Source organism: Orcinus orca, chromosome 2 (assembly GCF_937001465.1).
Source record: "Orcinus orca chromosome 2, mOrcOrc1.1, whole genome shotgun sequence".
Classification (NCBI taxonomy): Eukaryota; Metazoa; Chordata; class Mammalia; order Artiodactyla; family Delphinidae; genus Orcinus; species Orcinus orca.
Window position 1 is genome coordinate 83372679 of NC_064560.1, and position 27763 is coordinate 83400441.

The following is a 27763-nucleotide window of genomic DNA, read 5'->3' on the forward strand; positions in this document are numbered from 1 at the left end:
AGTCCCCTGATTAGTAGTTCTAAATCCTGTATGACACCATCTACATAAAGTTCAAGAATAGGCAAAACTTAGCTATGATGAAAGTTGTCAGAATAGTAACTATGTTTGGCAGAGGTGATATTTGGGGAGCAGGAGGGAGACTTTTGGGGTACTGGTCAGTCTTCACAGGTTTATATATGTATAAATTCGTTGAGCTGTACATGTAAGATTTGTGCACTTTATTGTATGTAAATTACACCTCAAAAATCTACATGAAAATGTATTTGCTACATGATTTGGCTTTTATAGGTCAAGAAAGTTGATCTCTGTATTCTCATAATGCCTTTTTTATTGACAGGCTGCTTGTTGTAGATACTTATTTTTCTCTAAATAAAATGGATTAATTACAAGTAATGACAGTGGATCAGTCTTGCCTCTCTTAAGCATAGGTCTTTACTATAATCTGCTTCCTAACAATCCTAACTGTCAAGATAATAAAATTGTGGATTTTAAGAGATGAAGAGCTGCTTAGAGGCTTCTAGAAGGGTTGCCACATGGGTCTTTTTGAGACTTTGATGAACGCGAAACTATAGACCTCCTCCCCAAAAATGTACTATGCACAAAATTTTGCATGGGATTTTGAGATTATCACACCACTTAGGACCCACCTAGCAGCCAAAGATTTCAAATTAAGATTCTCTGAACTAATACAATCATTTTCCTACAGGTGAAAAAAAAATAGGCCCAAGGAAGGAAAGGAGCCTGTTTAGGTGCTGAGGGAAGACAGAACCCAGACATTCTGATATTCAGACATTTATGCTGTTCACTCCAACAGCACCTCTTTAGATATCATTAGATCTCCTTTGCCCCAAAGCCTCTATCTGGGGAGATCCTGAGTTCAGAAGAACTTCCATAATATCTTGTATCCTACCCTTTGTAATTGGAATCACAACAGGAGCTGGTCAAATTTTACCTTGTGCTTATTGGAGAACAATACGTGCAAAGCTGAGTTGTGACATTAGTCCTTCTTTTTTCACAGACTGCCTCAAAGCCCAGAACTAAAGTTAAAATTAAAATGTGATAAAAGTGTTAAAAGTTTTTCTTGGGCTTCCCTGGTGGCGCAGTGGTTGAGAGTCCGCCTGCCGATGTAGGGGACGCGGGATCGTGCCCCAGTCCGGGAAGATACCACATGCCGTGGAGCGGCTGGGCCCGTAAACCCTGGCCACTGAGCCTGCGCGTCCGGAGCCTGTGCTCCGCAACGGGAGAGGCCACAACAGTGAGAGGCCCGCATACCTCAAAAAAAAAAAAAAAAAAAGGATAAAAGTTTTTCTTTTCTTTTTTGTTTTTTAATTGTTTGTTTTAGAGAAATCAACCCTGAAGTGTTGCCTATATTTACACTCTGAAACTTAAAACTTTATTCTGTGCTGATCTTTATAACACTGGAAAGATTCCACTGAACTTACTCTTTGTTCTTTAAACTTTTCAATGGTCTCTGATTTAAAAAATAACATTCCAGCCTGACCCAGGAAATTTGTCCAATCTGTGCCCATTCAGTTTTTCAGTCTGGAGCAGAATTCTTGCACCCAATCCAAATAGAGACTGTGAGAAGTGAGAGGACCCAGAAAGCCTTTTCTTCAGTGTGAAAAGGCCTGATCTTAAGTGGACCAATCAATGAAAGAAAAGGGCTCAAGCTGCAGCCTACAAATTACTTTGAGTTTAGTGTGCTTGGGATGAGGTGCAGAAATCACATAGAACTGTAGGTGGACATGGAATAAAAACCACGTGCACATGCATTCTATCTGCAAAGGATTACCTAGGTACTTACTGAACTATTCCTTTTGCGCAACCATCTTTTGCTTTTCTAGCAGCATGATGTAAGCTTACATTTCTTGAACACTTTACCATATGTGCCAGGTACTGTTTTAAATGCATATTATCTTAATTTAATCTTCATAATAACCCTTTAAGATAGTCTTATTACTATGATCATTTTATAAATGAGCAAACAGGTTTTCAAAGGCCAAGTAACTTGGCGAAGGTCACAGAACTTGTAAGTCGCGAAATTGAGCATCACATACAAACATCTGGCTTAAGTACTTGGGTTCGTTCGTCCTTCTCTGGTCAAATAAATAAGTAGTGATACATTAAAGACTGGCAAAAACAAAGATTTTCCTAGGTACTGTATTATTTTCACCCAAATCTCCAGCCTTTCTTATTGATGGAAACCGGGTCGGACACACGGAGTGGACAGGGGGCTTCTGGTAGGAACGAGGCTGACGGAAAGAGACAGGGCGGGGGTGGGGGGGCGTGTCTTTTAGAGGGCGTCGTGGCGCAAGGAAAGGCTCCTCCTGGGGTCTCCCCTCTCGGCCCCGACCGCCAGCCTCCTGTAGCCGCTGGGCCCGCAGCAGACCGCCACATCGCCGCGGCCCGGCCCCAGCGCCGTGCGGTCCAATCATCGGCGCGGCCTGGCGCCCCGCCCCTCCGCCGGGGCTATATAGGCCTCGGCCTTGCCTGCTGCATCACCGCAGTTGTCCCTCGGGCTTCAGCCAGTGATCACCCGAGGAACGGAGGCCACGGCCCTGTTCACGTTCGGTTCCACCCTCCCCACGTACCGCGCGCAGCCTCTCTGCGGCCGCCCGCTGAGCGCCGCCGCCGGCCTGAGACCCCTCCCGCCTCCCTCCTCACCTCTCTATGTGTCCGCGGCTGGCCGGCGCGATGCGGCTGGGCCCGAGGCCCGCCACGCTGGGGCTGCTCCTGCTGTGCGCCGCGGCAGCCGGCGCCGGGGAGGCCGAAGAGTTGCACTACCCACGGGGAGAACACCGCGCCGACTACGACCGCGAGGCGCTGCTGGGCAGCCAGGTGAGGCGGCCAGGCCGGGGGCTGGGAGGGCCGGGCCTCGCAGAGCGGCTGCCGCGGGCTTTGTCCCGGGACAAAGGGGGCAGCTGGGCAAGGCCTGGCCGGGGCAGCCTGACAATGGGGGCCGGGCGGGGCGCAGCTCACTCTCCCGTGGACCCCGGGGGCTGTAAGGCTGAGAAAATAGCGCGGCCGAGGAGCCGGATCCCTTCTACCCTCCCTACAAGAGGCAGGATCACTGAGGTTGTGTAGGGGGCAGGGGCCTTGGAGAGCAGGTGTGGGTCACCCCAAAAGCCCTCGGCGAGGGTAGCTCTATTTTTCTCCACCATTTTGCCCTCCTGATAGTAATGCTTGACCACCCCCTGTATATCGCTTACCCCCCAAAGGAAGAAGTCGATGAATATGTTAAACTCACCCCCGAAGAGCAACACAAAAGACTGAAGTCAATCATAAAGAAAATTGACTTGGACTCAGATGGCTTTCTCACCGAAAGTAAGGACGTCCTACACAACTAACAATGGAGACATCCCTTTGTAGGAGACAGAAATACAAACATTTAAGCAGGGTGTCTGTTGAGTGTAGATTGCTAGTGTTCCAATCAATTACAGGTACTGTGTGAGAGGGAAAAAAGGACATGGTGAGTAGGTTTTATACCTGGAAATCTTTAGACATAGGATACCAACTAACACTTAGTGCTTTCTCCAGTAATATATAAACATCACTGACCCTACATGGTATGTGCAAGTCACACCTAGAGCAAACGCCCTGCTCCTCACATGACTTTTTATCAATATCAACATGATTCACTTTAGAGAAACATGCTAAAAACCTTCTTAAGGCATTAAGTGGTTTATAGCTCTTTTGATATATGCTTCATTAGAATCTTAACATCTTGCTTCTTTTTATAAGCAAGTAGAAAAGGACCTGTTGCATGTGAATTATGTTTATCACAAATTATTATAACTGATAGAGGCCTTAGAATCATTATGTCCACCTCTTTTTGTAAGAAACTGAAGCCCAGAGGCATTAAGTGCCTTGCTTCCATGAGTGGCAAAGCCAGGATTAGAACCCATATCTCCTGCACTTAATTCAGTCTTTAATATCCTTCACTTAAAAAAACAAAGAAACAAAAAACAAAGTGAGTGCTCTTAGGTAGATTCTAGAGTCAGAAATGAAATGCACAGATTCTTAAAAGAATATTCCAAATAAATTGCTGTGCATCTGCCTCACCTCATTGCTTAATTCGTGTGATGAACCCGATCAACTTTCCAAGTTGATCCTCAACAAAAATTCAGGAGCTGTTTTCTTATAACTCTTATTTAAATACTGTTCAGCATCTGAAGAATGAAGTTGCTGGAGAGAGAATTATAAGCTGATTAGTAAATTCAAGATGTGTTGTCAATGAAGTATTCACATTGGTGCCCTCAGGAATATTAAGGTTTTGTTCCTTGTACTTAAACAACAGAACCTTTAGACTAATTATCCAATAAGAATAGGTCCATCTTTTGTTACACTAGAGAGCACATAAAACAAGTTGATTTGGAAGACTTGGTGCTATTTATCTGTAAGGGCCTACATGTGTTCAAATATTTAATAGTAAGCTTTTTAAAAAGTTAAAATTAAAAGGAACTTAGTCCAAATCTTCATTTTATAGATGAGAAAACAAAACCTAGAGAGGGTAAACTTATTCCTTACGGCAGAGCTGAAGTATGAACCCCTGTGTCTGACCTTTGTTTTGTTCTGTATTCTGTTAAGCCATGATGATCATTCCACTTGAGGACTGTTCAGGGAATTTTGCTTATTTGCACTTTAAGGGCCAGGACTGGACTCAGGTTCTTGAGAGACAGCTAAGTTCAGTTTGGGCTTTGAAGCCAAACATGGGTTTGAATCTAGACTCTGCTACTTACTAGCCGTGAGTCCTCAATTCCTAACCTCAATTTCCTGAACTGTAAAACAATTATTATAATTGCCTTGTTTTGAAGATTAGAGACAAAGTATATAGAGGACCTGATATATAATAATTGTTCAATACATGGTTGCCATAATTATTCTGCCCTGATTTAGAGTTTCAGGAGAGACGTGTCTTTACTTTTCTATTCACCTGACCTCCCCCAAACCAATAGAGGAGTACCACTCTTTAAACCAAATGGTGTATTATCTTTAAACCAAATGCGTACTCTTGCTTCCTTGCAAATATTTATGTTTTTCTTCCCCCCCCTTTTTTCTATAATGCAGTATAGTAAATATTTCTATGATAGATTTTTAAAAGTTCATCTGAAGGTGGACATTTGCGATTTAGAAACTTTTCCCCTATGTCTTCAGGTACCCAGTTAAGACAGACAGCTATTATAAAAAGGGCATAAATCATAATTGCTACCCATAACTTTTTAAAATTTCCTCCAGATGCTTTATGACATAGTTAAAGGGAATGTACTGTAACAATATTTCTCAAACTTCAGTCACTTGAGTACATTTTTCACAATTTAGGCCCTATTTACTTATCTATTATTTCCTTAATATAGTCTTGATTCAACTTAATGTAAAATGTATTTTAAAGGAAAACTTTATATTTCATAAATGAAGAACACTATTTTTTCCAATACATATTAAAATAAATGGGCAGTTATTCAAATATTTGTGCTTCCTGAGATATCTGTGATAATTAGCAAAAGTTATCTACAATTTTTTGGATAATATGTTTTAAAAGTCAAGTGCTATTTTGGCCAATTGGTAGTTTATTTAATAAATACTTGTTGAGCCAGGTGCTTTCTAGGCATTTGGAGTACCTCCAAAACATACCAAAACATACCAAAACTCTCTGTACTCAAAGAGCTTACATTCTGTGTAGATCACATATTATAACATTCTTAAGACTCCAAACAGCTCTCCCCATCTCCTACTCCTATTTCTATGAATACAACTAGGCCAGTTCTCACTCACTATTTATATACATTAAAGATTTTTTTCTTCTTTTAAAGAATGTTTAGAAATTCTCACTCGTTTTAAGTATCAGAATTACTATCACATTCATTGTGTTCTGGGAAATTCTCATAGGTGAACTCAGTTCATGGATTCAAATGTCTTTTAAACATTATGCTATGCAAGAAGCGAAACAACAGTTTGTTGAATATGATAAAAACAGTGATGGTAGTGTGTCGTGGGATGAATACAATATTCAGATGTATGATCGCGTAATCGACTTTGATGAGAACACTGCTCTGGATGATACAGAAGAGGAGTCTTTTAGGCAGGTGAGTACAAGTGCACAAACTTTTGATCATATCAGTTCACTTTACCTTCCTGCATGAGTGAGCACAAGAGGCCTGAGGTCATAGATTGATTGCTTTGTTCTCTAGGCAATCACCTGTTTCACTTCAGTGGTCATTTTGATGGTTTCCTTTCTAGCCAGATTTAGGACGCTTATTCTGGACTACTTCAGTTATCCTTGCATCTGTATTTCTCAGCTGCATCATTTGTCCTCATTTCCAGGGTTGCTTTTTTAGTGTATTTTGAATATGTATCTCAGTATTTTATTTTTTTTTGTTATTGAACAATTGGTTTTATTATTATATTAAGAAGACTGTAGAGGCCTATTCCCATTTTTAAGCACATAGTTTTATATAAAATAACTAAAATTTTTTTAAATTGTGGTAAGGTACACATAACAAAATTTACATTTTAACTACTTTTAAGTGTGCAGTTCAGTATTGTTTAGTACATTCACATTGTTAGGCAACCACCACTCGACTTTCTGTCTCTGAATTCAACTATTCAGGGTACCTAGTATAAGTGGAATCATAACATTTTTGTGTGTGTGTGACTAGCTTATTTAACTTAACGTTCTCAAGTTTCGTCCATGTTGTAGTATGTGTTGGAATTTCCTTTTAAAGGTAATAATATACCATTATATTCATATATCACATTTTGTTTATCCATTCATCAATCAATGGACAGTTGAGTTGCTTCAGCTTTTTGGCTGTTGTGAGTAATGTTGCTGTGAACGTGGGTGTACAAATATGTCTTCGTGGCCCTGCCTTTAATTCTTTTGGGTATATATCCAGAAGTGGAATTGCTAGATCATATGGTAATTCTATTTTTAATTTTCTGAGGAACTACAATACTGTCTTCTATAGTGGCTGCACCATTTAAAATAACTTATTTTTGAAGATTCAGTATCACTATGAGTTCTGTTGTGTCTAATTGTTTAATTTGTTGAAATATATTTCTTAAGCAGAGTTGAGGAAGACAATATTTAGGAATCACTAGGAACTTTTTTTTTTTCCACTAGGAACTTTTAAAGACTTTTTACTTAGTAATTACTAGGAACTTTTTAAGACAAATTACTATAAGCTTGAGAAATTACTATTTCAAATACTGTTGTACTTCAGAGGTAATTTTAAAGACTTTTTTTTTTTGCGGTACGTGGGCCTCTCACTGTTGTGGCCTCTCCTGTTGCGGAGCACAGGCTCCGGACGTGCAGGCTCAGTGGCCATGGCTAATGGGCCAAGCCGCTCCGCGACATGTGGGATCTTCCCGGACCGGGGCACGAACCCGTGTTCCCTGCATAGGCAGGCGGACTCTCAACCACTGCGCCACCAGAGGAGCAGTAAAGACTTTTTTTAAAAGAGTTTTTGTATGTGGAAAAAATAAAACCAAACACCTTGTTGCAAATGTTGTGTCCCAAAATATTAATCAAGGGTGCTTGGAAAACATTTGAGGCTCCTCTATTCCTTAACTTACCTATCCCATTATTAGTATCTACCTTTTAGTTTTTACCATGGCCATATTTTATCAGTGTATATGCTATTTATTATAGAATCATATTGTCCACTTGAACTCGGTAGGCCATCACTAACTCAAAATTGGTTGTTTCTCTGCTAATGATTATGCATATGCTATGCATAGACCGCTGGTGTGGAGGTTAAGAGCTCCAGCTTTGGATCCAGTCTGCTTGGCTTCACATTCAGGCAGACCACTTAACAGTGGTGCAGCTTTAGTTTAAGTCAGACCTCCTTATGCCTCAGTTTCCTCATATCTAAAAATGGGAATGATAATAGTATGGAGAAACAGTAATAAATATTGAGAGTAGCATTTGGACTGGTAAACTCTTCTATGTTGATTTGAAAGAATACTGTTGAAGAAAGCAGGTGTGATTCACATGTTTATCTTTAATATTTATATACAATCAGCTTTTGAAAGTTGTTTAAGCATTTGTTAACTATATCAGCTTTAGATTAGTTAGGATTTAATATATAGGGGAAAAATGTCTTTGCTCCTTTTTTTCTCCTTATTTGGGTCTTCATCTTACAGCAGACTGAAAAGAGTGCAAATCAGTCTTTTCACTACTTAGTGCTAAAAAGAAAACAAATGATAATAATGAGATCTGGGATTTGTCTACTAGTTATTCTCCTTTACTATAGGAATTAACTCATCTTAAAAGCATCATTCGCATTCCAAGACTTTTCTAAAACCAGACCATGGTATGATATTATGACTTCCCTTCCAGAGAATAATACAGAAGTTAAATACAGTATTTTAAAATCTTAACTAGAATTAGATTCTGTCCATTTTTTTTTTTCACTCAAAAGATTCAATTAGCATCCCATCAAAAGTAAGAAACGTGTGTGGTTTTTAAAATCTGTATTCTTTTGGGGGTTAGGGGTGTGGGATGAAATAATACATGATGTTGAGGAGAAAATCTTCACTTTGAAGAGGTACATGACTTGTTAATATAAAGTATTTATGAACAGTTTTTCTTTTAAAAGACGTCTGGTTCTAATGCTATGTTCCCCACCCAGGTACTCAGTACATGTTGATTATAAGACTCTACTTTTAAAGAATGAATTAGATGGACCTTAATAGCCTAAAGGAATTTATGGATCCCTAAAATGAACACTTCTCAATGGGAGTCCTAATGGTTATTCTCTGACAACACAGGAATATGTCTCTGCATGAAGTTCTATTTATAATACTTTATTAGATTTTTATATATATAGATATAACCCACTAAAAGTGGATGTGGGGTGTAAAGATGAACCCAGACACAGCTGCATTATTATTCAAAATAAAAAATCAAGGATGAAGAATGAATCGGTCTTAATCGAAGTAACAGACTAAACATTATACCATAAAATAATCATAAAATGTAATTGGATATCTAAATAAAATAAAATGTTTCTATATGGAAGCCTAATAATAAACAAAAATCAACTTGATACCTGAATTTTATCTTATTTTTGATGTTTCATATAGAGAATAGAGATAGCCTGGAATAATGACCCTCTCAGGCAGTGAAATGTCTGAAAAAGCATTTCTTTATGATCTGATGAACAAGTATAGTCAGCACTTTTAAGCAGGATAATTAAAGTTTGAGGACCAACCTGGCAGAAGCTCAATTGCTCTAACTTCTAAAGCCAGCTGCTGAATGTGCATGTATAAGCAACATTTATTTATATAAGATATTATCTTGCATGTGGTTAATCAGAATAAGACCTAGGCTTTTTTTCTGGTATCACAGGTTACATAATTCCTCATGTAAAATTTTTAGTCTACCAAAAGATGGCAGTTTTGTTCTTCACAAGTTTCTATTACAATATAAACTAAACGAGTATGGTAGTTTCTATCTTTTTACTACTGTGTATAGTACTTCCTACTCTCGACTAAAACACAAGGTCTTTATACAGAAGAGAAAAGTGTTGAGGTTTTATGAAACTGATAGTCTTTTGTCGTTCTCTTTTAGAAATTTGCCACTTTGAAAAACGTCTTTCAGTGTATTGGCTTCTTTAATATGAGTCTCTTAAATTGTGTTCCTCAAATGACTAAAACTTTAAAAAATCACATTATTTCATTTTATTTTTAAAACTGAGAAATGTAAACCAGAAAATACCTTTTTTTTTTTTTTTTTTTTTTTTAAAGAAATCTTAGCTGTTGAAAGAGATCCTTTCTTTCCATAGGCAAATTTGGCCAAATTCCGCTCCCTCTGCTGAAACGTGGACCTCTTGCTCTGAATTGAAGGGTTCTTTCATAAGGAAATCTAAGCACTTAGTATTTTGAATAGTGATTTATTCAAAAAGAACTTGATTGACTCAACAAAATACCTCAAGTTCTTATTTTTCTACTTTTCCCCATGTTAAACCTGCACATAACATGTAAATTATTTGGTCTAATTATTTAAAATTATGAAACGTTAAGTTAAAACAGCTATTTGGAAACAGTGTTTTCCCCCTGTCGTGATTGGGTGGATATAACTGGCTAGTGGAATCTGGATGTTTAAAAGACAAATTCTTTGGGGAAAGAAATGAGCCTCTCCACTGTAAATCAATCATCGTAAAAGAACTAGTGTTTCAGTAAATGACTGCTACCTAACCTCTAGTATTCCAAAAAACCAAAAAGAGTATTTCTTTTCAACAGTGAATCACATAAGTTAAAAGCTTCTAAAATATTTGAAATTGTACTTTTTCAAAAATGTGCAGTTTAATACACTTAAGTTTATAGAAAGTTATTCCCAGAAATTCTCAAAATAGAATTTATGCAGGATTAGCAATATGCCACTATTGGCTTCCAAGGCTCTTAATCACAGAATTACCTTTGAGAAATTCATTAAAAGCAGCCTTGTCCCTAATAGCTGCTACTTCTTGATTTCCTATCAGAGTGTTCTTGGGGGAAAAAAAGGAAGATGGGTGTGAGAAAGTAGAAAAGGGTATGATTGTTTAACCTCGACCTCAAGATAGGCCCTTTTCAGCTTTTGATGTGTTTTATCTGGACATACAGAATTAGCACTGTAAAGAGCCTACAGAGAGTAGACTTCCAAATATTATGTACATTTATCAAAAGTATTCTCATTAAAGGACTATTTTTTGAAACCTGTTAACCTGTTTTTGAAAAGTCATTTTGAAGACCAGAAATAGTTAGAAGTAGACATACCAAGAATTAATACATAGTCTAAATGTATTGCTTTGGGGACATTAAAAGAATTATTGAGATTGTTAAAGAAGATAGTGTGTAGTACTGTAGAAAGAACAGGGAGGATCCAAGTTCAACATATTTTAGCTGTTTTCCTGACATCCCTTTCAACAAATCATTTTAATCTCAGTTTTTCTATCAATAATAGTAATATGTAACATTTGTTTGATACCTAATACTTAAGGTTTCTAATTGCTTGATAGGAATTCTCATCCCAATTGCTTAACAGAGATTTTTTTCTTATTTATTATAAATTGTTCAATTTATTTAAAAAACAAAACAAAACAGTTCACCCATTTCTGTCACCTCCCCCCCTCTGGCAACCACCAGTCTGCTCTCTGTATCTTGAGCTTGGTTTGGGGGGAGTTTTTTGTTTGTGTGTTTTTAGTTTCCACATATAAGAGGTCATACGGTATTTGTCTTTCTCTGACTTATTTCACTTAGCATAATGCCCTCAAGGTCCATCCATATTGTCTCAGATGGCAAGATTTTATTCTTTTTTATGGCTGAATAATAAATCCCATACATTCGAATGAGTTCCATTCGTAAGTCCGATTTGTTTTGTTCGTTAAGTCCAACAAAGTTAGCCTGGGTACCCAACTAACACAATCGGCTATATAGCACTGTACTGTAATAGGTTTATAATACTTTTCACACAAATAATAGATAAACACAAACAAGAGAACATTTTTAATCTTACAGTACAGTACCTTGAAAAGTACAGTAGTACAGTACAACAGCTGGCATACAGCTGGCATCGAGTGAACAGGCAAGAAGAGTTACTTACTGGAGGAGGGAGAGGAGGTGGGAGATGGTAGAGCTGAAGGATCGTCAGCAATAGGAGATGGAGGGCAAGCTGCAATTTCACTCACGCCTGACGCTGATGCCACAGGTTCTGGTTGCTTTCTGGATTCAATTCTATCTACCGTCTTGAAAAAACGATCCAGTGATATCTGGGTAGTAGCTCTTTCTTTCTTGTCACAGATGACACGGTAGCACTGGGTTGCATTCTGAACGGCTACTGCAACCTTCGTGTACCATTCTACGTTTGGGTCCTGTGCCTCGAAAAGTAACAGTGCCTCCTCAAATAAAGAAAATCCCCTTGCCATTTCCTGTATCGTGAATCTCTTCAGTTCTTTAGTTACTTCTTTTTGTCTCTCTTCATCCTTTCTCTGGGCCTCCAATTCCATCTTTTCGCCTCGTTCCACTCTCTCAATTATTTTCACTTTTGTTTCTATTGTTATTGCTTGGTGCTTCTTAGCAGTACCAGCTACATTACCACTGCTTTTACGCTTGCTTCCGGACATCCTGGGCTTGAAATAAAGATACTGTACTACTGTACTGTATACAGTATTGTACAATAAAGTACACAAAAGCACAACCACTTGTAGAGGATGCACGCATGTGACAGTGTATGCCCGTCATGTAAACTAACTTACGTGATTGGACATACTATATATTGGCTATTGTAAATAATGCTGCAGTGAACATAGAGGCTCATATATCTTTTTGAGTTAGTGTTTTCATCTTCTTTGGATGAGTACCCAGAAGTGGAATTCCTGGATCAGATGGTAGTTCTATTTTTAATTTTTTGAGGAATCTCTATACTGTTTTCCGTAGTAGCTGCATCAATTTACATTCCCACCAACAGTGCACAAGAGTTCTCTTTTCTCCATATCCTTACCAACACCTGTTATTTCTTGTCTTTTTTGTAACAGCCAGGTGTGATATCTCATTGTGGTTTTGATTTGCATTTCCCTGATTTATGATGTTGAGCATCTTTTCATTTACCTGTTGGCCATCTGTATGTATTTGGAAAATGTCTATTCAGATCTGCCCATTTTTTAGTTGGACTGTTTGGGTTTTTTTCTGTTGAGTTGTACAAGTTTTTTATATATTTTGGATATCAGCCTCTTATCATATATATGATTGGCAAATATTTTCTCCCATTCAGTAGCTTTCATTTTATTGATGGTTTCTTTTGCTGTGCAGAAGCCTTTTAGTTTGATGTAGTCCCACTTGTTTATTTTTGCTTTTGGTGTCAGATTATCCCAGTTGTATAGGTGAGGAGACCAGAGAGGTTAAGCAATTTGCCCTAAGTAATAAGCTAGTGAGTGGCATTGCTGGAATTCAGATCTGAGTTTCTCTGACTCTAGAGCCTGTGTCTCTGTACTGCTTCTAATAAATGTTTGTTAATTGCCCAACTTACCTTCAGAGGGATGATGTGAAGATAAAATATGATAATGGGTGTAAATGTACTTTAGATTTCACATAGTTGTATTTTTCAAAGTATTTTTAATGATGTTATGGTATGGATGAGACCTTTAAACGTGTTCAATATTTAATTTTCAAAGCTTCATTTAAAAGACAAGAAGAGATTTGAAAAAGCTAACCAGGATTCAGGTCCTGGTTTGAATCTTGAAGAATTTATTGCTTTTGAGCATCCTGAAGAAGTTGATTACATGACGGTAAGGAAGAAACATTTCAAGATGACTATTGAATGACCAGAACTTTAAAACTTGCTTTTACAAAGTAATTAAAATGAATTGTATGGCAAACAGAATTTTGAGAGACAGGAAGATCTAGTTTTCCCTGCTTAAGATAAGGAGTGGGAAGAAGGAGGTTTTCTGGTGGGGTGGGGTGGGGTGTGCTTATTGGGAGGAAGAAGGTAAGGAATGAGTTTTCTTTAATCTCTGTAACATATATGAGCATCAGTCTTTCCCTGGCTAGTTTCTGTTTCATAACCACATTATCTTCAGTGCCTTCCTTGTCTTTTTGTAGTTTTCCGACTTTCCTCTGGTGTTTCAGTATTAGTAACACTAGAACTTCCTATTTAGTTTACAGCATCACTTGTGAAAACTTTTGGTCTGGGAAAATGTATCACATTTGGATCCCCTTTCATAGGGTGTGTGGGGGTAGGGTAGGGAGTGCAGCTGCTAATGACTAATGATGTTTTTGCAACTTTAGGCATAATGAGTCCTCTCATCCCTTTAGTGCTTAAAAGAAGTACCAGCTCTTCAAAATTTTGTTGGACTCTAGGTTTAATTTAACACTGATTAAGTCCCTCCTATGACTTGATAAGCTTCTTGAGAACAGAAACTATCGTATTGGAGGGTAAAGATTAATATAAGACATGGCTTTTAAAAAATAGGCTAAACATTTATATTGAGGTCTGTTGCCTGGCATCAGCCTCCAGCCATGTGGCTTAGTTCCCTGGACATTTCAGGGAGGGGAGATGTAGCTTTTTGTTTAATGGGTCATGGTCAGATGCTGCTACCTTGTTAGACAGGCTGCAGATATGTTTTTCATGACCTAGTTTAAGAACATTGGCACAATTTGTTTAATTAGGGCCAATTAGGGCCAAAAATTGAGCCCCCTAGCATGGTAGGCAGAGGGTGTTGGATCTTGATTGAGGAATAAGGAACAGTTGAAGACTGAGGAGGGAAATGACCAATGAAAGCAATGAAATAATTTAGGCATTATGTGTTATGGCCCCGGAATACAAGGTGGCAATGGAATGAATTAGACTTGACCAACATTTTGAAGAAAGCATAGACAGGAATGTTGACTGACTAAGCACGGGAAGGGAGGGGGGCAAGAGTCAGAGATGACTGTGAGGTTTGGGGCTGGCGTAACAATGAAAGCCCATTGCAGAATGGGGTGTGTCAGTATGGGGAAGTATGTTCTTTGTGCTGAGTTGGCCTTGATGGCAGCATATAAGGTGTGTGACCATAAATTGGTGTCTCATTCAGAGCGGCTTCATTAATTCCTATTTACCTTAATTGCTTTTGCGTATCCCTTTTTCCCTTTAAGGATATGTTTGATATAGGAAAAGGCAGGAGTACAAGATCAACTAAGTGATTCTACGTTGGATTAAAATTTGGAATTTAAAGATATTTTCATTCACGTAGTTCCAAAAATTATTTTAACCAAGGCAACATTATTGTAATAAGTCTATTGTTTCCCAAGAGGATTACTTGAATGGAGGAATAATCATTTCGATCAGTGATTCTTTCACTGGGTCACAGACTTCTTAAAAAATATGCAAACTATTGTTTCCCAAGAGGATTACTTGAATGGAGGAATAAGCATTTTGATCAGTGATTCTTTTACTGGGTCACAGACTCCTTAAAAAATATGATGCAAACTGTATACTGTGTCCCAGAAAAATCCTATGTATGTCCATGCTCATACACGTGAAGTATTGGATTATAATTTCAAGAGATTCTCAGGTCCTCTCTCTAAAACCAATCTTTGGATATCCAGGTTAAGATGCCCTGGTTTCTATATATAAAATCTGTAATATTTGATTTTTAAAAACGCCAACAACTTGTATTTCAGTGTTATTTCATACAGATGTAGATAAAGCCCCTGGGTTTGACTAGAATGGTAGACTTTTGAGAATACATTTCATTATAGTTGTGATGCTAGAATCCAGATTGAAAGGTATTTGGGTGGCAGTAGGTAATGAGGAAACGAGAACAGTAAGGTATAACCTATGAGAGGAAAAGAAAAACCAGGATGGTGGCTAAAGAGTGCAGCATAGTCATTGGGGACTTGAATGTTTTTAAAGGCATAGAAGAAGGAGCTAGTGGAAAAGAGATTGGAGCCTTGGGAGAGTGAAAGAAAGCACTCAGGAAACGGGGTAGTATGGGATCTAGGAAGACAGCTGAGGGCTTCACCCTAGAGAAGAGGGGGAGAGAGCTTTAACTGCTGAGATCAAAGGCCTAAAATGATGAGAGGAAAAGGCATATATAGAGGTAATTAAAGGTGAGGATGCAATGCTGGGAAACAAGGAAGCATTTCAGAAGACCTGTACCATGTTTAGAAAAACAGGAGGGTCTTTGTCAAGAGTGTATTGGAGAGAGTTAGGGTGAGGCCCAAGGAAAATGGAGGTTTCAAAAAACAGCTGTAGAGTGTATGTTAGGGAAAGTGAGGCAGAGATAGACTTCGAAGCTGCAGTGAGACCCCACCAAAATGGCAAATTAATTTACAAGGACTAGTTTCTATTTTTGTATCTTTCTCTGATTCTGGAATAAAGGAGAAAGTGAAGTGAGTCTGTTGTACTAGATGGGGATTGGCATAATACGAAGAGGGTACAAGGGGATATAGGAATATAATAAGGGAAGTACTGAAGCAGCTGGCCATTAAATGGGTCATCTTGGGTCAAGTATAACGAGAAAGGGTGTGGTCTCTGGGTCAGAGGGGAGTGGTTGGTAAGAAGCCTTGGTAAGCGTGAGGAACAGATTTGGGGGCATCTGGTGTGGATAGGGTAGATTGGTAGAAGAAGAAGCAGGGAAGTTGAGGTTTTATAGGGGACTGCCCCATTTCAGGTCTGGGGGTAGAACAGCAGCTCTATTCAAAGACATCTGACACAACGGTTCTTTTGGGGTTGTTAATAGATTTGAGGGAAAGTGGAATTAAAGAACACAAAGGTAGTAAGATACGTCATTCTTCAGAAGGAGGGTAATGTGCAGAAAATAGGAGTGTGAGTTTAGTGCCGAGGTTGTTCAGGAGGGTGCAGTGGAGTGCTCAATAATAGAAACTTAAGGATGTTGAATTTTAAGCTACTTAATATTTGGGGTTTTATTCCTGCTTCTAAATTCCAGTGTTTAGAAAGGTTGTCTTGCACGTATGGACAACCAAAATAATTATTCCTAAATAAGTTCTGTAGTAGCATTGATTCAGATGGTGGTGGGATTGAAACTTTTGTGACTAATTTTTTTGTGTGTGTGTGTGTGTGTGTGTGAACGGACATGCAATAGGAATTTGTCATTCAAGAGGCTTTAGAAGAACATGACAAAAATGGTGATGGATTTGTTAGTTTGGAAGAATTTCTTGGTGACTACAGGCGGGACCCAAGTAAGTAGCTTGGGGATGTGTGGAAGGGGGTGGGGAAGAAGAAAGAAATTGAAAGACAGTCTTGCTCATTGAGAGTTCTGTTTGACAGAGGAAAATGGAAGAAGAACTAGGCCTGATTCCTTCTTGTTCTGCCAAGTTTAGTAAAATACAAGGGAAACAAAGGAACTTAAAGCTTATCTGAGAATGCTGTTTTTACTCACTTTTAGTTCCACATCTAGATCCAAGCATTTTTATTCCTTTTCAAACAAATACAATGTAATCATTAATCCAAATGGGTGAGGAAGTAAAGGTTGATATTTTTAAATAGACTTCTGTACCCTTGCATGTAGATCTTGAAAGAGAAGAAAATATAGAATCCTATAAATACTGGAGTAAGACTGGAAGGTGGCTTACTGAGTGTTTGAAATTTGAGGAGTTTTTAAATGCAGCTTTTTCTGAAAGCAGCTGTCTTTTCAGAATTGTTGCTTAAAAGCATCACTTATTGTGAATGTCACTTTAAAATTACACATGGCATTGCTTTGTAAGAGCACGCAGGAAGCTTTAGTCACATGATGTACGTAAAAACATTACCTAGCTCAAACTTGGGAAAATTGTATCCGAACAAGCAGCAGCAGTTACCAAAATTACTAGTTTGTGATAATAAGCAACAATTTTAAAACTCTGAGTATCACTTTTGAAAATTACTATAGAGTTTATACTTATTTCAGGACTTTTCAGTTAAGTACCTCTGTTTCTTTGGGCCTCCTTTATTTGGTGAGCTTTAATTCATTTCCTTTATTCTAGGGGTATACCAAACTTATTGGATACATGTGATATTCTTGCATATGCATGTTTATGTTCTTGGGGTTTTTTTTTTTAATATATTAAGCAGCAAATGAAGATCCAGAGTGGATACTCGTTGAGAAAGATAGATTCCTGAATGATTATGACAAAGATGCTGACGGCAGGCTTGATCCCCAAGAGCTGTTGTCTTGGGTAGTACCCAACAATCAAGGCATTGCACAAGAAGAGGTAAGTGTTACGGAATTACTCTCTCATCCCCAAATTGGTGGTACTGGTAGTAAAGGAAATTCAAAATCTTAAGCCAAAGAAAGAAGTAGTGGAGTTATTTATTTAGGAATAATGCATTGCTATTTATTGATTTAAATCTATGATCTGTTTTAGATTTTCAAGGAGACAAAGAAGTTAAGATTGTATCATGTATTAATCTGATAGCACAATAGAATAATAAAAATTTGTATTTACCTATAGGGGCTCAAAATGAGTTATATTAATTTTGCTTTACTTTGAGATATCCTGAATTGGATTTGAGTTGGGAGGAGGCAGAACCCAGCAGAAATTAAGGAAGGAGGTAATGAGAGACTCCGTAGACAGACCTGGTCACAATAGTTAATATTTTTAGATACTTAGACAATAATGAGTACTTGGCATACCTGAATGGTTTTGACAAATCAAATCACATTAAAATGTGAGCATCTTGCTGAAAATGCTTATTACACTTGACACCTTTTTGTTTTGTTTTATTTTAAAGGCTCTTCATCTAATTGATGAAGTGGATTTGAATAGTGACAGAAAGCTGTCTGAAGCAGAGATTCTGGAGAACCAGGACTTGTTTCTTACCAGCGAAGCCACAGATTATGGCAGACAGCTTCAGGATGAATATTTCTATCACGATGAGCTTTAATCCCTGGGTATATCTGAGTAGAGTACTGGCTCCTTTTATAGTTTGTTACCAGCTTTACTTTTGTGATAAAATGTTGATGTTATATTTTACATTCTTACATCTTACCACAGTCAAGATTAATGTACATTAAAATTTTGGCCTTTTAGAAGAAATGTAAAACAAAAACCTGATATTTATTTCAAAACATATTGAAGAAATGAAACAATATTGTGCCATATGACAACATAGTCTTTCCTAAATATTCCATTTGTTTAGTACTGTATTATGGAATATTTGAGTTCTGTTTCCATACTTGAAAAAATGGAGGATTCTAGAGATGGCTGAACAATATTATTTAAGTAGTATATGACTGAGCTATCAATTTTTGTTTTAAGTAGATTTAATTTGGGAACTGACAGAAGGACATTGTGTTTAGTTTTAGCATTTTTGTTTTAAAACCTTTAAAGGAACCTTAGAAGGACTTATGCCTCACATGTTAATGTTGAGAAGTTCTGCTTAATTTTAAAATGGTTTCTATAAAAGGTTTTATTGTATGAAATAGAACTTTATATTTTTGCATATGTATAGATAGTAATTATATTTAATGTGTAACTATAGCATTATGGTGAGTGGAATTTGACATTGTCCAGAACTCTTTTCTTTTTTTTGACTGATTAAAAATGAAATGTCCTATCTTTTTATATGTGTGTTTGTTTTTCTTTAATCTTTCACGTAAACCTTGAATTTAGCAAAAGTTTTGTTGTATTATACATTACTTCACCTCATCCATTCCTGTATTTTATTTGGGGAGTGAATGTTCTCAAAACTCTGTTAAATTATATTCTTGCTGCATATTCTTATTTTGCCTTTTTTTTTTCTAGATAAAAGAATCATATTATAATTGAATGTGCACCTGACACATTTCAGTTGCTATTGTGGCAAATGTGGTCTTGCTATTTGGGGCTAGAAATAATCATAAGAACCACACAGGTTGAAATCACCAGTAGAGCTGGTTAGTTATCAGCAGTAGAGCTCAAGATCAGTCATAATGAAATTAAAATCATACTTGATAAGCATTTGTCCACACCTAAATGGTCAGTTTTAACCTTATTCAGGAAGTCAACTTAGTACCTTTGTGGGGAGTAAGAAAAGTGAGAAGGTGAGAAATTCATTTTTTCATAGCTTTGACTCACAGATAGTTTTTCTTTCTGTTTTCTTAAATTACTTTTATTTGTGGGTGACGAGGTCAGCTATGCATTCTATTAATCTTTTCCCAATCTAAAGTTGTCTCCTTTATAGCACACACAGCACTGGAGGGCTCAGCCAGTCTTTATGAGTTACTAGAGAAAATCTGAAGCCCTTTTCTAATAGAATTAACTGCATCAGCTTACCTTTCTACTGCTCCCACCTCTGCTGATGTGAGTCGCGAATGCAAATTGTAACCTCTCACACTTTAGTGATAGCTTGCTTACCCTGGTATCTAAAGTACATGGTTTTCATTTTAACTTACACAATACCTGTCTGGCCTTTTAAGAATTAAAGATATACCATTATCACTCATCTGCTACTTGTCAGACTTATTGAAGTTGGGATATTTGGAATAACCAGTTTGATTAGCATGCTAACCATTTGTTTTTCTCACTAGATTCTCCAAAATCTATACCAGAATTGTTAGATCATTGGATATGGCTTTTATTTTTAATCTTAATGAGTTAAGAGTTAGCATTCTACATTGTCTTGATTTCATGCAGATATAAGAATTTTGGTGACATTATTAGCGGTCACAAGTATCTGTACTCCTTTAGTTTCTGGCATAAAGAAAATTACACTTTCCAGCCCCCATGTGGGTGAGCAAGGGCTAGTTCTGACCAGTTAAATGTGAGTAGAAGTAGTATGTGTCACTCCCAGACCAGGCCAGTGACAAACCTTTGCCATGGCATTGTAGAGGATGCCTCACTTGAAATGGTGAAGCCACAAGATCAAAATAGTCTTGATTTCTGAGTGATCACATGGAGGTCAGTTGGACCATCAGTGGACTTTGCATGATCAAAAAATAGACTTTTATTATGTTAAGCTACTAAGATTTTGGTGTGTTTTTTGGTTTTTTGTTTTTTAAACTACAGCAGAGCCCAGCCTATCCTTACTGAGTGAAGATTTAGTATTAAACAATTGGCTTTTATAAGCATATGGAGAAGAATCATCATCTACTTGAACGGAGTTTCTATATCTTCTGCTAATTCAAAATAGAAAAGTTTATTTTTAAGGCTTTTATTTGGATTTAAATTTTAAATAAGCCTCTTTAAAAATAAAACTTTAGGGCTTCCCTGGTGACGCAGTGGTTGAGAGTCCGCCTGCCGATGCAGGGGACACGGGTTCGTGCCCCGGTCCGGGAAGATCTCACATGCCGCGGAGCAGCTGGGCCCGTGAGCCATGGCTGCTGAGCCTGCGCGTCCGGAGCCTGTGCTCCGCAACGGGAGGGGCCACAACAGTGAGAGGCCCACGTACCGCGCAAAAAAAAAAAATTAATAGATTTGAATTTATTCTTATGGAATGAGAGTAAAGATAGAATGAGGCTTTTTGAATAAGCTGATTCTGGCTGAAGGACTTAATTACTTCCATTGTTTGACTTCAGGTACTACTTCAAAATGGAAAAGTTGGCAGTATTTGCACGAATCAGTTCATATGTGGTTCTGATTGGGCAAATATACAGGACAGAAAATGACTTTCTAGTTTGTGGTATGAACTTAAAGGAAGCCAGGACATTCATAGTAAAAAGCCATGATATCATGTTTGCCTCACTTATTAGTTCTTTCCTTTGCAGTTTTGTTTTTTTTTTAAACAGACCTTATTTTTCGAGCAGTCTTAGATTCACAGCAAAATTGAGCAAAAAGGTAGTTATTTCTCATACGCTCTGCTCTTTGCATATGCACAGCCCCCTCCACTATCAAAATCCTGCACCGGAGTGGTATATTTGTTACAATTGATGAGCCTACATTGACACATTATTATCACCCAAAGGCCACAGTTTACATTAGGATTCACTCTTGGCCTTGTACATTCTGTGGGTTTGGACAAATGTATAATGACGAATCCACCTTTATACAGAGTAGTTTCACTGCCCTAAAATCCTCTGTGCTCTGCCTTTATTCATTCCTCCTGCACCAAACCCCTGGCAAACACTAAACTTACTGTCTCCTTAGTTTTGCCTTTTCCAGAACATCGTATAGTTGGAATTATACAATATATAGCCTTTTAAGGTTACTTTGCAGTTTTGAATGTACACCATTGTTGCTCTAGGTTTTTGTGTTACCATATTTCCTTTTAAGTGAGAAATTTCTACTTAAACTTCCATAAGATCTTTTCAACTTTGGAAAATGATTTGGGAAAGCCAGTAAGAGTCGAACTTTTGAAACAAGTATAACAACTAGTGTGCTTCATTTCAACATTGAGTTTTTGTGTAATATTTGGCCAGATTTCCTGGCTGCTATGAAATTTTTTACAACTGATATCAGTGAGTAGCTCAACTACTTAAGAGCCACCAGAACAGCTACTAAAATGTCTCAATTTGATTTGGAAAAAAAGACAATTCAAGTACAGAGGAAAACAATTATGGTGAAATACCTAGAGTTCGCCATATCTTTATTTCAAATTAACTAAAATTCATGAGCTGTCGAAAGTAAACCACTTGAATTTATAAAACTTTAAAAATGGTTAAAGAGATTGTTTAAAAATCACATAGCCTTTAGTCTTGGTTTTATGTACCCTAGACGAAAAAAATCATCCTAGTTCTGTTTTGTTCTACAAAGATATTTTTCTTTTCTTCTGAGGCCAGGATCCAATGAACGTAAAGCATCATTCTTTTGCTGTGTAGTACCATTAGCAGTGATTGGTAACACAGGTAAAGAGACCATCTCACTACAAGGATACACTAAAAGCATGAACAAAGGTGTTTTTTGTGCCAGCTGCTGGCCTGCCTGAATTGATGTTTCGTTGTTCTGTCTAACAACAAATGACCTCATACAAGTGATTGATTTTGTAACAGTACTCTGTAATAAAAAAACTTGATTATATTTAATTGTAGACTTGCCTTCGTGGTGGTAAGGAAAGGGAAGCTGGGCTAAGCTGAGGCTGAGCTGTGACTAAGCTGTTTACAGGTATTTCACCTCACCGGCATATAGCAATTAGTCTTCCACCTGTGCTCCTTCAGCCCTTCCTTTTTTTTTTTTTTGCGGCACGCGGGCCTCTCACTGTTGTGGTCTCTCCCGTTGCGGAGCACAGGCTCCGGACGCGCAGGCTCAGCGGCCATGGCTCATGTACGCGCCCAGCCGTTCCGCGGCATGTGGGATCTTCCCGGACCGGGGCACGAACCCGTGTCCCCTGCATCGGCAGGCGGGATTCTCAACCACTGCGCCACCAGGGAAGCCCGCAGCCCTTCCACTTTTTAAACCCCAGCACCGCAGCAAAGCTCCTAACTCCCGAACAACCCACCAAAGCAAAACAGCAAATACTGCGAGCTTAGAAAAGAGATGAGGGTGATTTGTATTAATGCCACTTTCCTACTCAATTTAAAGGACATGATAAACATTTATTTATAAAATTTCCTGTATGACAAAGAGAAAAAATATAACAGTTTATCTGGAAATCAATGTGTTATCCTCCCTTAAAGTTAAAAGAATGGAATGTAAGTTTCTTGAGGACTGCAGCTGTATCTTTATCATTGTGTTTCCAGTGCCCAGTATGTGATTAGCACATAGTAGATATTTACTGAATGAAGTTACTAGTGACACAAGATGAGAGAAAGCTGACATAATATCAGTTTGTTTCAATGACTAATTTTTTAAATGTCTCAGCCTGTTCTTGCCTTGTGGTCTCTCTTTAAAAAAAAATTCTTTGGATGTTTAAATATATTTGTTTAAGTATCTTTGAGATTATTCTATTAGTTCTAGGTGTACTCCCATTTGTCAGTCCACTGACTCTCCCTCATTATGGTTTGCAAGTTTTGACTGAATTCACATTTAGTGAGAGCTGTTTGCATAGAGTCTCGTGTGTCCAAGGTTGTAGAAATGTCATTTGTTAGGTCCTGTGGGTTTCATCAGTTCTAGACAGGTTTCTGTGTTAAATTTCTTAGCCTGAAGTTTCTGTACCTCACAGTAGTGTGAATTTGGACTCCATATATCTGCATGGGCACAGTTTTGGTGTCTGATTTCTCATCAGTGACCTTATCTACCCACGATTGACAGATACTGTACTTCCTTGTTCCTTTTTAGACCAGTGAGTGGGTTTTTCTAGTCTTCATTTCAAAGAGAGCCTCCTTCATGGTCCTGGCCAGCTCCCCACTGTAGAAGCATCATCTCCTTTCCTTTTCTTTGGCATTAAGACCTCAGCCCCAGTGGTTAAGGCCCATATTCAGGTGCCGTATGTGATTCTCCTGTGAACCATCGTGCCCTTGTTCATTCCTTCTTTGTTTTTATTCCTTCTTTGTTCTAGTACCTGGAGATTTCTCTTTCTTGCTCTTATACTCTGATTTATATTCTTAAATGTTTTGGATTGTATTTTGTCTAGCATTTAAGTTTGTTTGGAGCAGGATTTCAATCGCCATGATGACTAAGAAGCTTTACTGTTAATTTATACTGAAAGAGCTGGATTTTTAATGTGACTATAAGCTAGTAGCATAAAATAATGCAAAGTATATAATGCAATCTTAAATGCTTTAAAAATAAATGCAATGTGCAGATTGTGAGAAAAGTCCTACTGCTAGTTAATCTCATTTGCATTTTGTTTCTTAGACTTAGCCATGGGGTCTGAGCAAACCAGAGGCCAGTTGAGTCAACTAAATGACTAAACTGGAATTCTTAAAATTCCTTGAAAGAAGAATGAGGGGGACATATCAAAACGATGCTGGACTCAGCTTGTAGGGGTTCCCACTGGCCAAATATGGTATAATTTAAGCATCAAAATAAATCATGATAATAGATTATAACATTCGAATAAAATAAAAATCTATGAGTCCATGGTGAAATAAAGTAATGAATTAAGAAATAAATGGGGGAGAAGGGAACGCTCTTCCATACAGTAGAATGCCAACTTATAAATGTAAAACAGTGCTGGAGTTAGAAAATCATCAAGGGATGCCAAAACTAGTAGGTGAAAGTTTGATGAGGAACATTATATTTACAGTTTCAAAGTATCTTCACACAAATTACTTTTTTTTTTTTTAATGTTGAGCCTTCTTTTAATTATTTTTATTTTTGGCTGTGTTGGGTCTTCGTTTCTGTGCAAGGGCTTCCTCCAGTTTTGGCAAGCGGGGGCCACTCTTCATCGCTGTACGCGGGCCTCTCACTGCCGTGGCCTGCCCTGTTGCAGAGCACAGGCTCCAGACGTGCAGGCTCAGTAGTTGTGGCTCACGGGCCCAGTTGCTCCGCGGCATGTGGGATCCTCCCAGAGCAGGGCTCGAACCCTCATCCCCTGCATTAGCAGGCAGACTCTCAACCACCACGCCACCAGGGAAGCCCTACTTTTTCATTATAAAGAGAAAGATAGTAACTATAGCTGAGAAACCTGGTGGACACCACCTTAACCAAGTAGTCCAAGTTAACATCACCAATACTGGAACAAACCAACATCGTGTTTCTGATATGGTCATTGAGAAGGACACACCATCACTTCTGTGGTATTCCTGAAAAAATACAGCTGACCCTTGAACAACATGGACTTGAACTGCGGGGGTCCACTTACACATGGACTTTTTTCCCAGTAGTGAACACTACAGTACTACATGATCCGCTGTTGGTTGAATCCGGAGGTGCAGAGGAACCGCTGACAGAGAGGGCCGTGTGAAAATTATACTCAGATTTTCCACTGTGCAGAGAGTTGGCACCCCTAACCCCCCTCGTTGTTTAAGGGTCAACACTACATAGTCTGAATCTAACCACAGGAAACTCACAGAAAAAAAGCGAGGGACATTCCACAAAATAGTTGACCTATGTTCTTCAAAAATGACAAGGTCAAGAAAGACAAAAAAGGCCAAAGAGCTCTTCTAGTTTAAAAGAGACTAAAAAACTATGACAGCTAGATACAGCATGTGATCCTGGACTGGATCCTGAAGAAAGGAAAAATAGGTATCAATGTTGTTAATGGAGCAATCCTGACATTTGAAAATGTTCTGTGGTTAATATTGTATCAATGATAAATGTCCTTATTTTGACAGTTGAACAGTGGGTATTTATGAGAATGTCCTTGTTCTTAGCAAAGTATTTTTAGAAGAGAAAGGAATGTGATGTCTGCAACTTACTTTCAAATAGTTCAGAAAAGAAAAAAGGTCTGTGTTCATGCATAGAGAGGAGGAGGGAGGGGAAAGAGAGAGAATAAGGATGCAAATGGGGCAAAATATAAACAGTTGGTGAATCTAAGTCAAAGTTATAATTTCAAACTTAAGAAGAGTTTCAAGAATACATCAAAATTTAAGAATTAGCCCTCTCCCTAAAATGCCTTCTAACAATAGGATTGATTGTACACCATTCAGCAACTGTTGGTTCTGCAGATGGATTTAATTAGGAGGTAATGGCAGGAAACCAGGTGGGTCATTTCAGAGTTTAGTGGGTAATGCCACCAAGTGTATGAGATTGTCAGGTTGACTTTGAGAAGATCATTTTGGTTCTGGAGATAAAATGATCTAGAATAGGCACGTGTAGCAAAAGTGTAGGGCCACCAGAGTTCGTCTCTGCCTTTCTGAGTCCTAACCCCAATCCCATCCTCCTCCAGATACTCAGTATTCTGATGACCTCTTGTGCTCTCAATCCCTTCCTTCCCACTACTAACCTGCCTTGTAAATTTCCATACCCATCAATATTATCTTACCTGTTGGTTTCTGTCCCTACCCTCTTGAGAGCTTTTAAAACAGAAAAAATATTTTCTCTTTCAATTGTATTTGTATCACATGAAGTTTACATTATAACTGAACAGGTTGGCAGAAGAGAAAGGGACCAGAAACACTCTGGTGTACAGTGACTCTATTCAAAACTGCGTAAGAGAATAGAGTTCACCAATGATAGGGATAGGATAGTATCCTAGGCAAACAGGATCACAGGAGAGGAAACATCTAGTTTTGATGACAGAAACCTTGAATCCAAACCATTGCTGGCTCCAACTAGAGAAACTGGATCCCCTTTCCTGCTTGCTCACCTGGGTTGGCATTCCTATGGCAACACAGTGCAAACAGAAGCTCAAATATGGAGTTTACATAAGGTTTCTTGAGCATATGTCTCCTGATTGCAGCCTCCTGAAAAATGCTTTTTTTCTTTTGGTTTTCATGATGCCATGCTTTTCTAATTTTTCTCCTTCCTGTTTGATCACTACTTCTCAGACTCTTTTATTGGCTTTTCGTCCACCACCTGGGGTTTATCCATGGCTTTCTCTCTTTACACACTTTGCCCAGACTATTTCCACTACCCCCATAACTTGGAGAACTTTTCTGAGACTCCCAAATCCATATCTCAGTGTTGAAGGAGCCTGCACATCCATCTTTTGGCATATATGAATACTTGAGCTTTTCATGAGTTGAGAAGTCCTTGAAAATGGGCTCGTTATCTCATTTGTGAGGACTGTTTGCTTTGTGGGCCAGCAGTAAGAGGATATGGGGTAAATCCCTGTGGTGTTTGCAATGGAGCAAATGAGAGAGGTTGAAAAGGAGCTGGATCTCCCATATCAGGGGAAGTATGAAATGGGGGAGGCCCTTGGAAGGTCCATTTTAGAACCCATATGGGTATAATCAAGTAGTGTGGCACTGACATAAGTATAGGCTTATAGATCAGTGAGTAGAATTGAGAGTCCAGAAATAAAACCACGTTGATAGACAAGGGTGCCAAGACAATTCAGTGGGGAAAGAATAGTCTCTTCAACAAATGGTGCTGGGACAACTGGATAGCCATATGCAAAAGAATGAAGTTGGACCCCTTCCTCAAGCCATATACAAAAATTAACTCAAAATGGATCATAGGCCTAAGTGTAAGAGCTGAAACTATAAAACTCTTAGAAGAAATTGTATGAGTAAATCTTTGTGACCTTGGTTTGGGCGAAGCCTTCTTAGATATGACACCAAAGCATAAGTAACAAAAGAAAAAATAGATAAACTGAATTGCATCAAAATTTAAAACTTTTGTGCTTCAAAGACACCATTAAGAAAGTGAAAAGACAACCCACAGAATAAGAGAAAATACTTGCGAATCATACCTGAGACACTACTTATAAAAAACTACTTATAAAAACTACTTATAAAACTACTTATAAAAATAAATTATCCAGTTAAAACATGGACAAATTATCTGAATAAACATTTATCCAGAGAATATATACAAATGGACAACAAGCACTTGAAAAGATGCTCAACATCACTAATCATTAGGGAAATGCAAATCACAGCCACGGTGAAATGTCACGTCGCACCTA

The 27763-nt window shown here is 38.2% G+C and overlaps 1 protein-coding gene across 2 annotated transcripts; it reads left to right on the forward strand.

Moving 5' to 3' along the window:
- Positions 1-2476: 2476 nt before the first annotated feature.
- On the forward strand, positions 2477-19014 carry RCN2 (reticulocalbin 2). Of its 2 annotated transcripts, none has more exons than XM_004276346.4 (7): positions 2477-2838; positions 3219-3324; positions 5887-6083; positions 13149-13262; positions 16560-16656; positions 17525-17667; positions 18188-19014. In XM_004276346.4, exons 1-7 carry the CDS (start codon positions 2671-2673, stop codon positions 18338-18340), a joined length of 978 nt encoding a protein of 325 aa, XP_004276394.1. In that variant the 5' UTR covers positions 2477-2670; the 3' UTR covers positions 18341-19014. The 2 variants fall into 2 exon arrangements, with proteins under 2 accessions (XP_004276394.1, XP_033296035.1); XM_033440144.2 differs by having other exon boundaries at positions 2491-2838; positions 17528-17667.
- The last annotated feature ends 8749 nt before the right edge of the window (positions 19015-27763 follow it).

What these genes read in the sequence shown, in the direction of transcription:
- RCN2 (XM_004276346.4), top strand. Translation starts at nt 2,671, where the DNA reads ATGTGTCCGCGGCTGGCCGGCGCGATGCGGCTGGGCCCGAGGCCCGCC. An exon ending in AGGCGCTGCTGGGCAGCCAG is followed by an intron (nt 2,839 to 3,218) that starts GTGAGGCGGCCA and finishes TACCCCCCAAAG; the next exon opens with GAAGAAGTCGATGAATATGT. An exon ending in TGACTACAGGCGGGACCCAA is followed by an intron (nt 16,657 to 17,524) that starts GTAAGTAGCTTG and finishes TAATATATTAAG; the next exon opens with CAGCAAATGAAGATCCAGAG.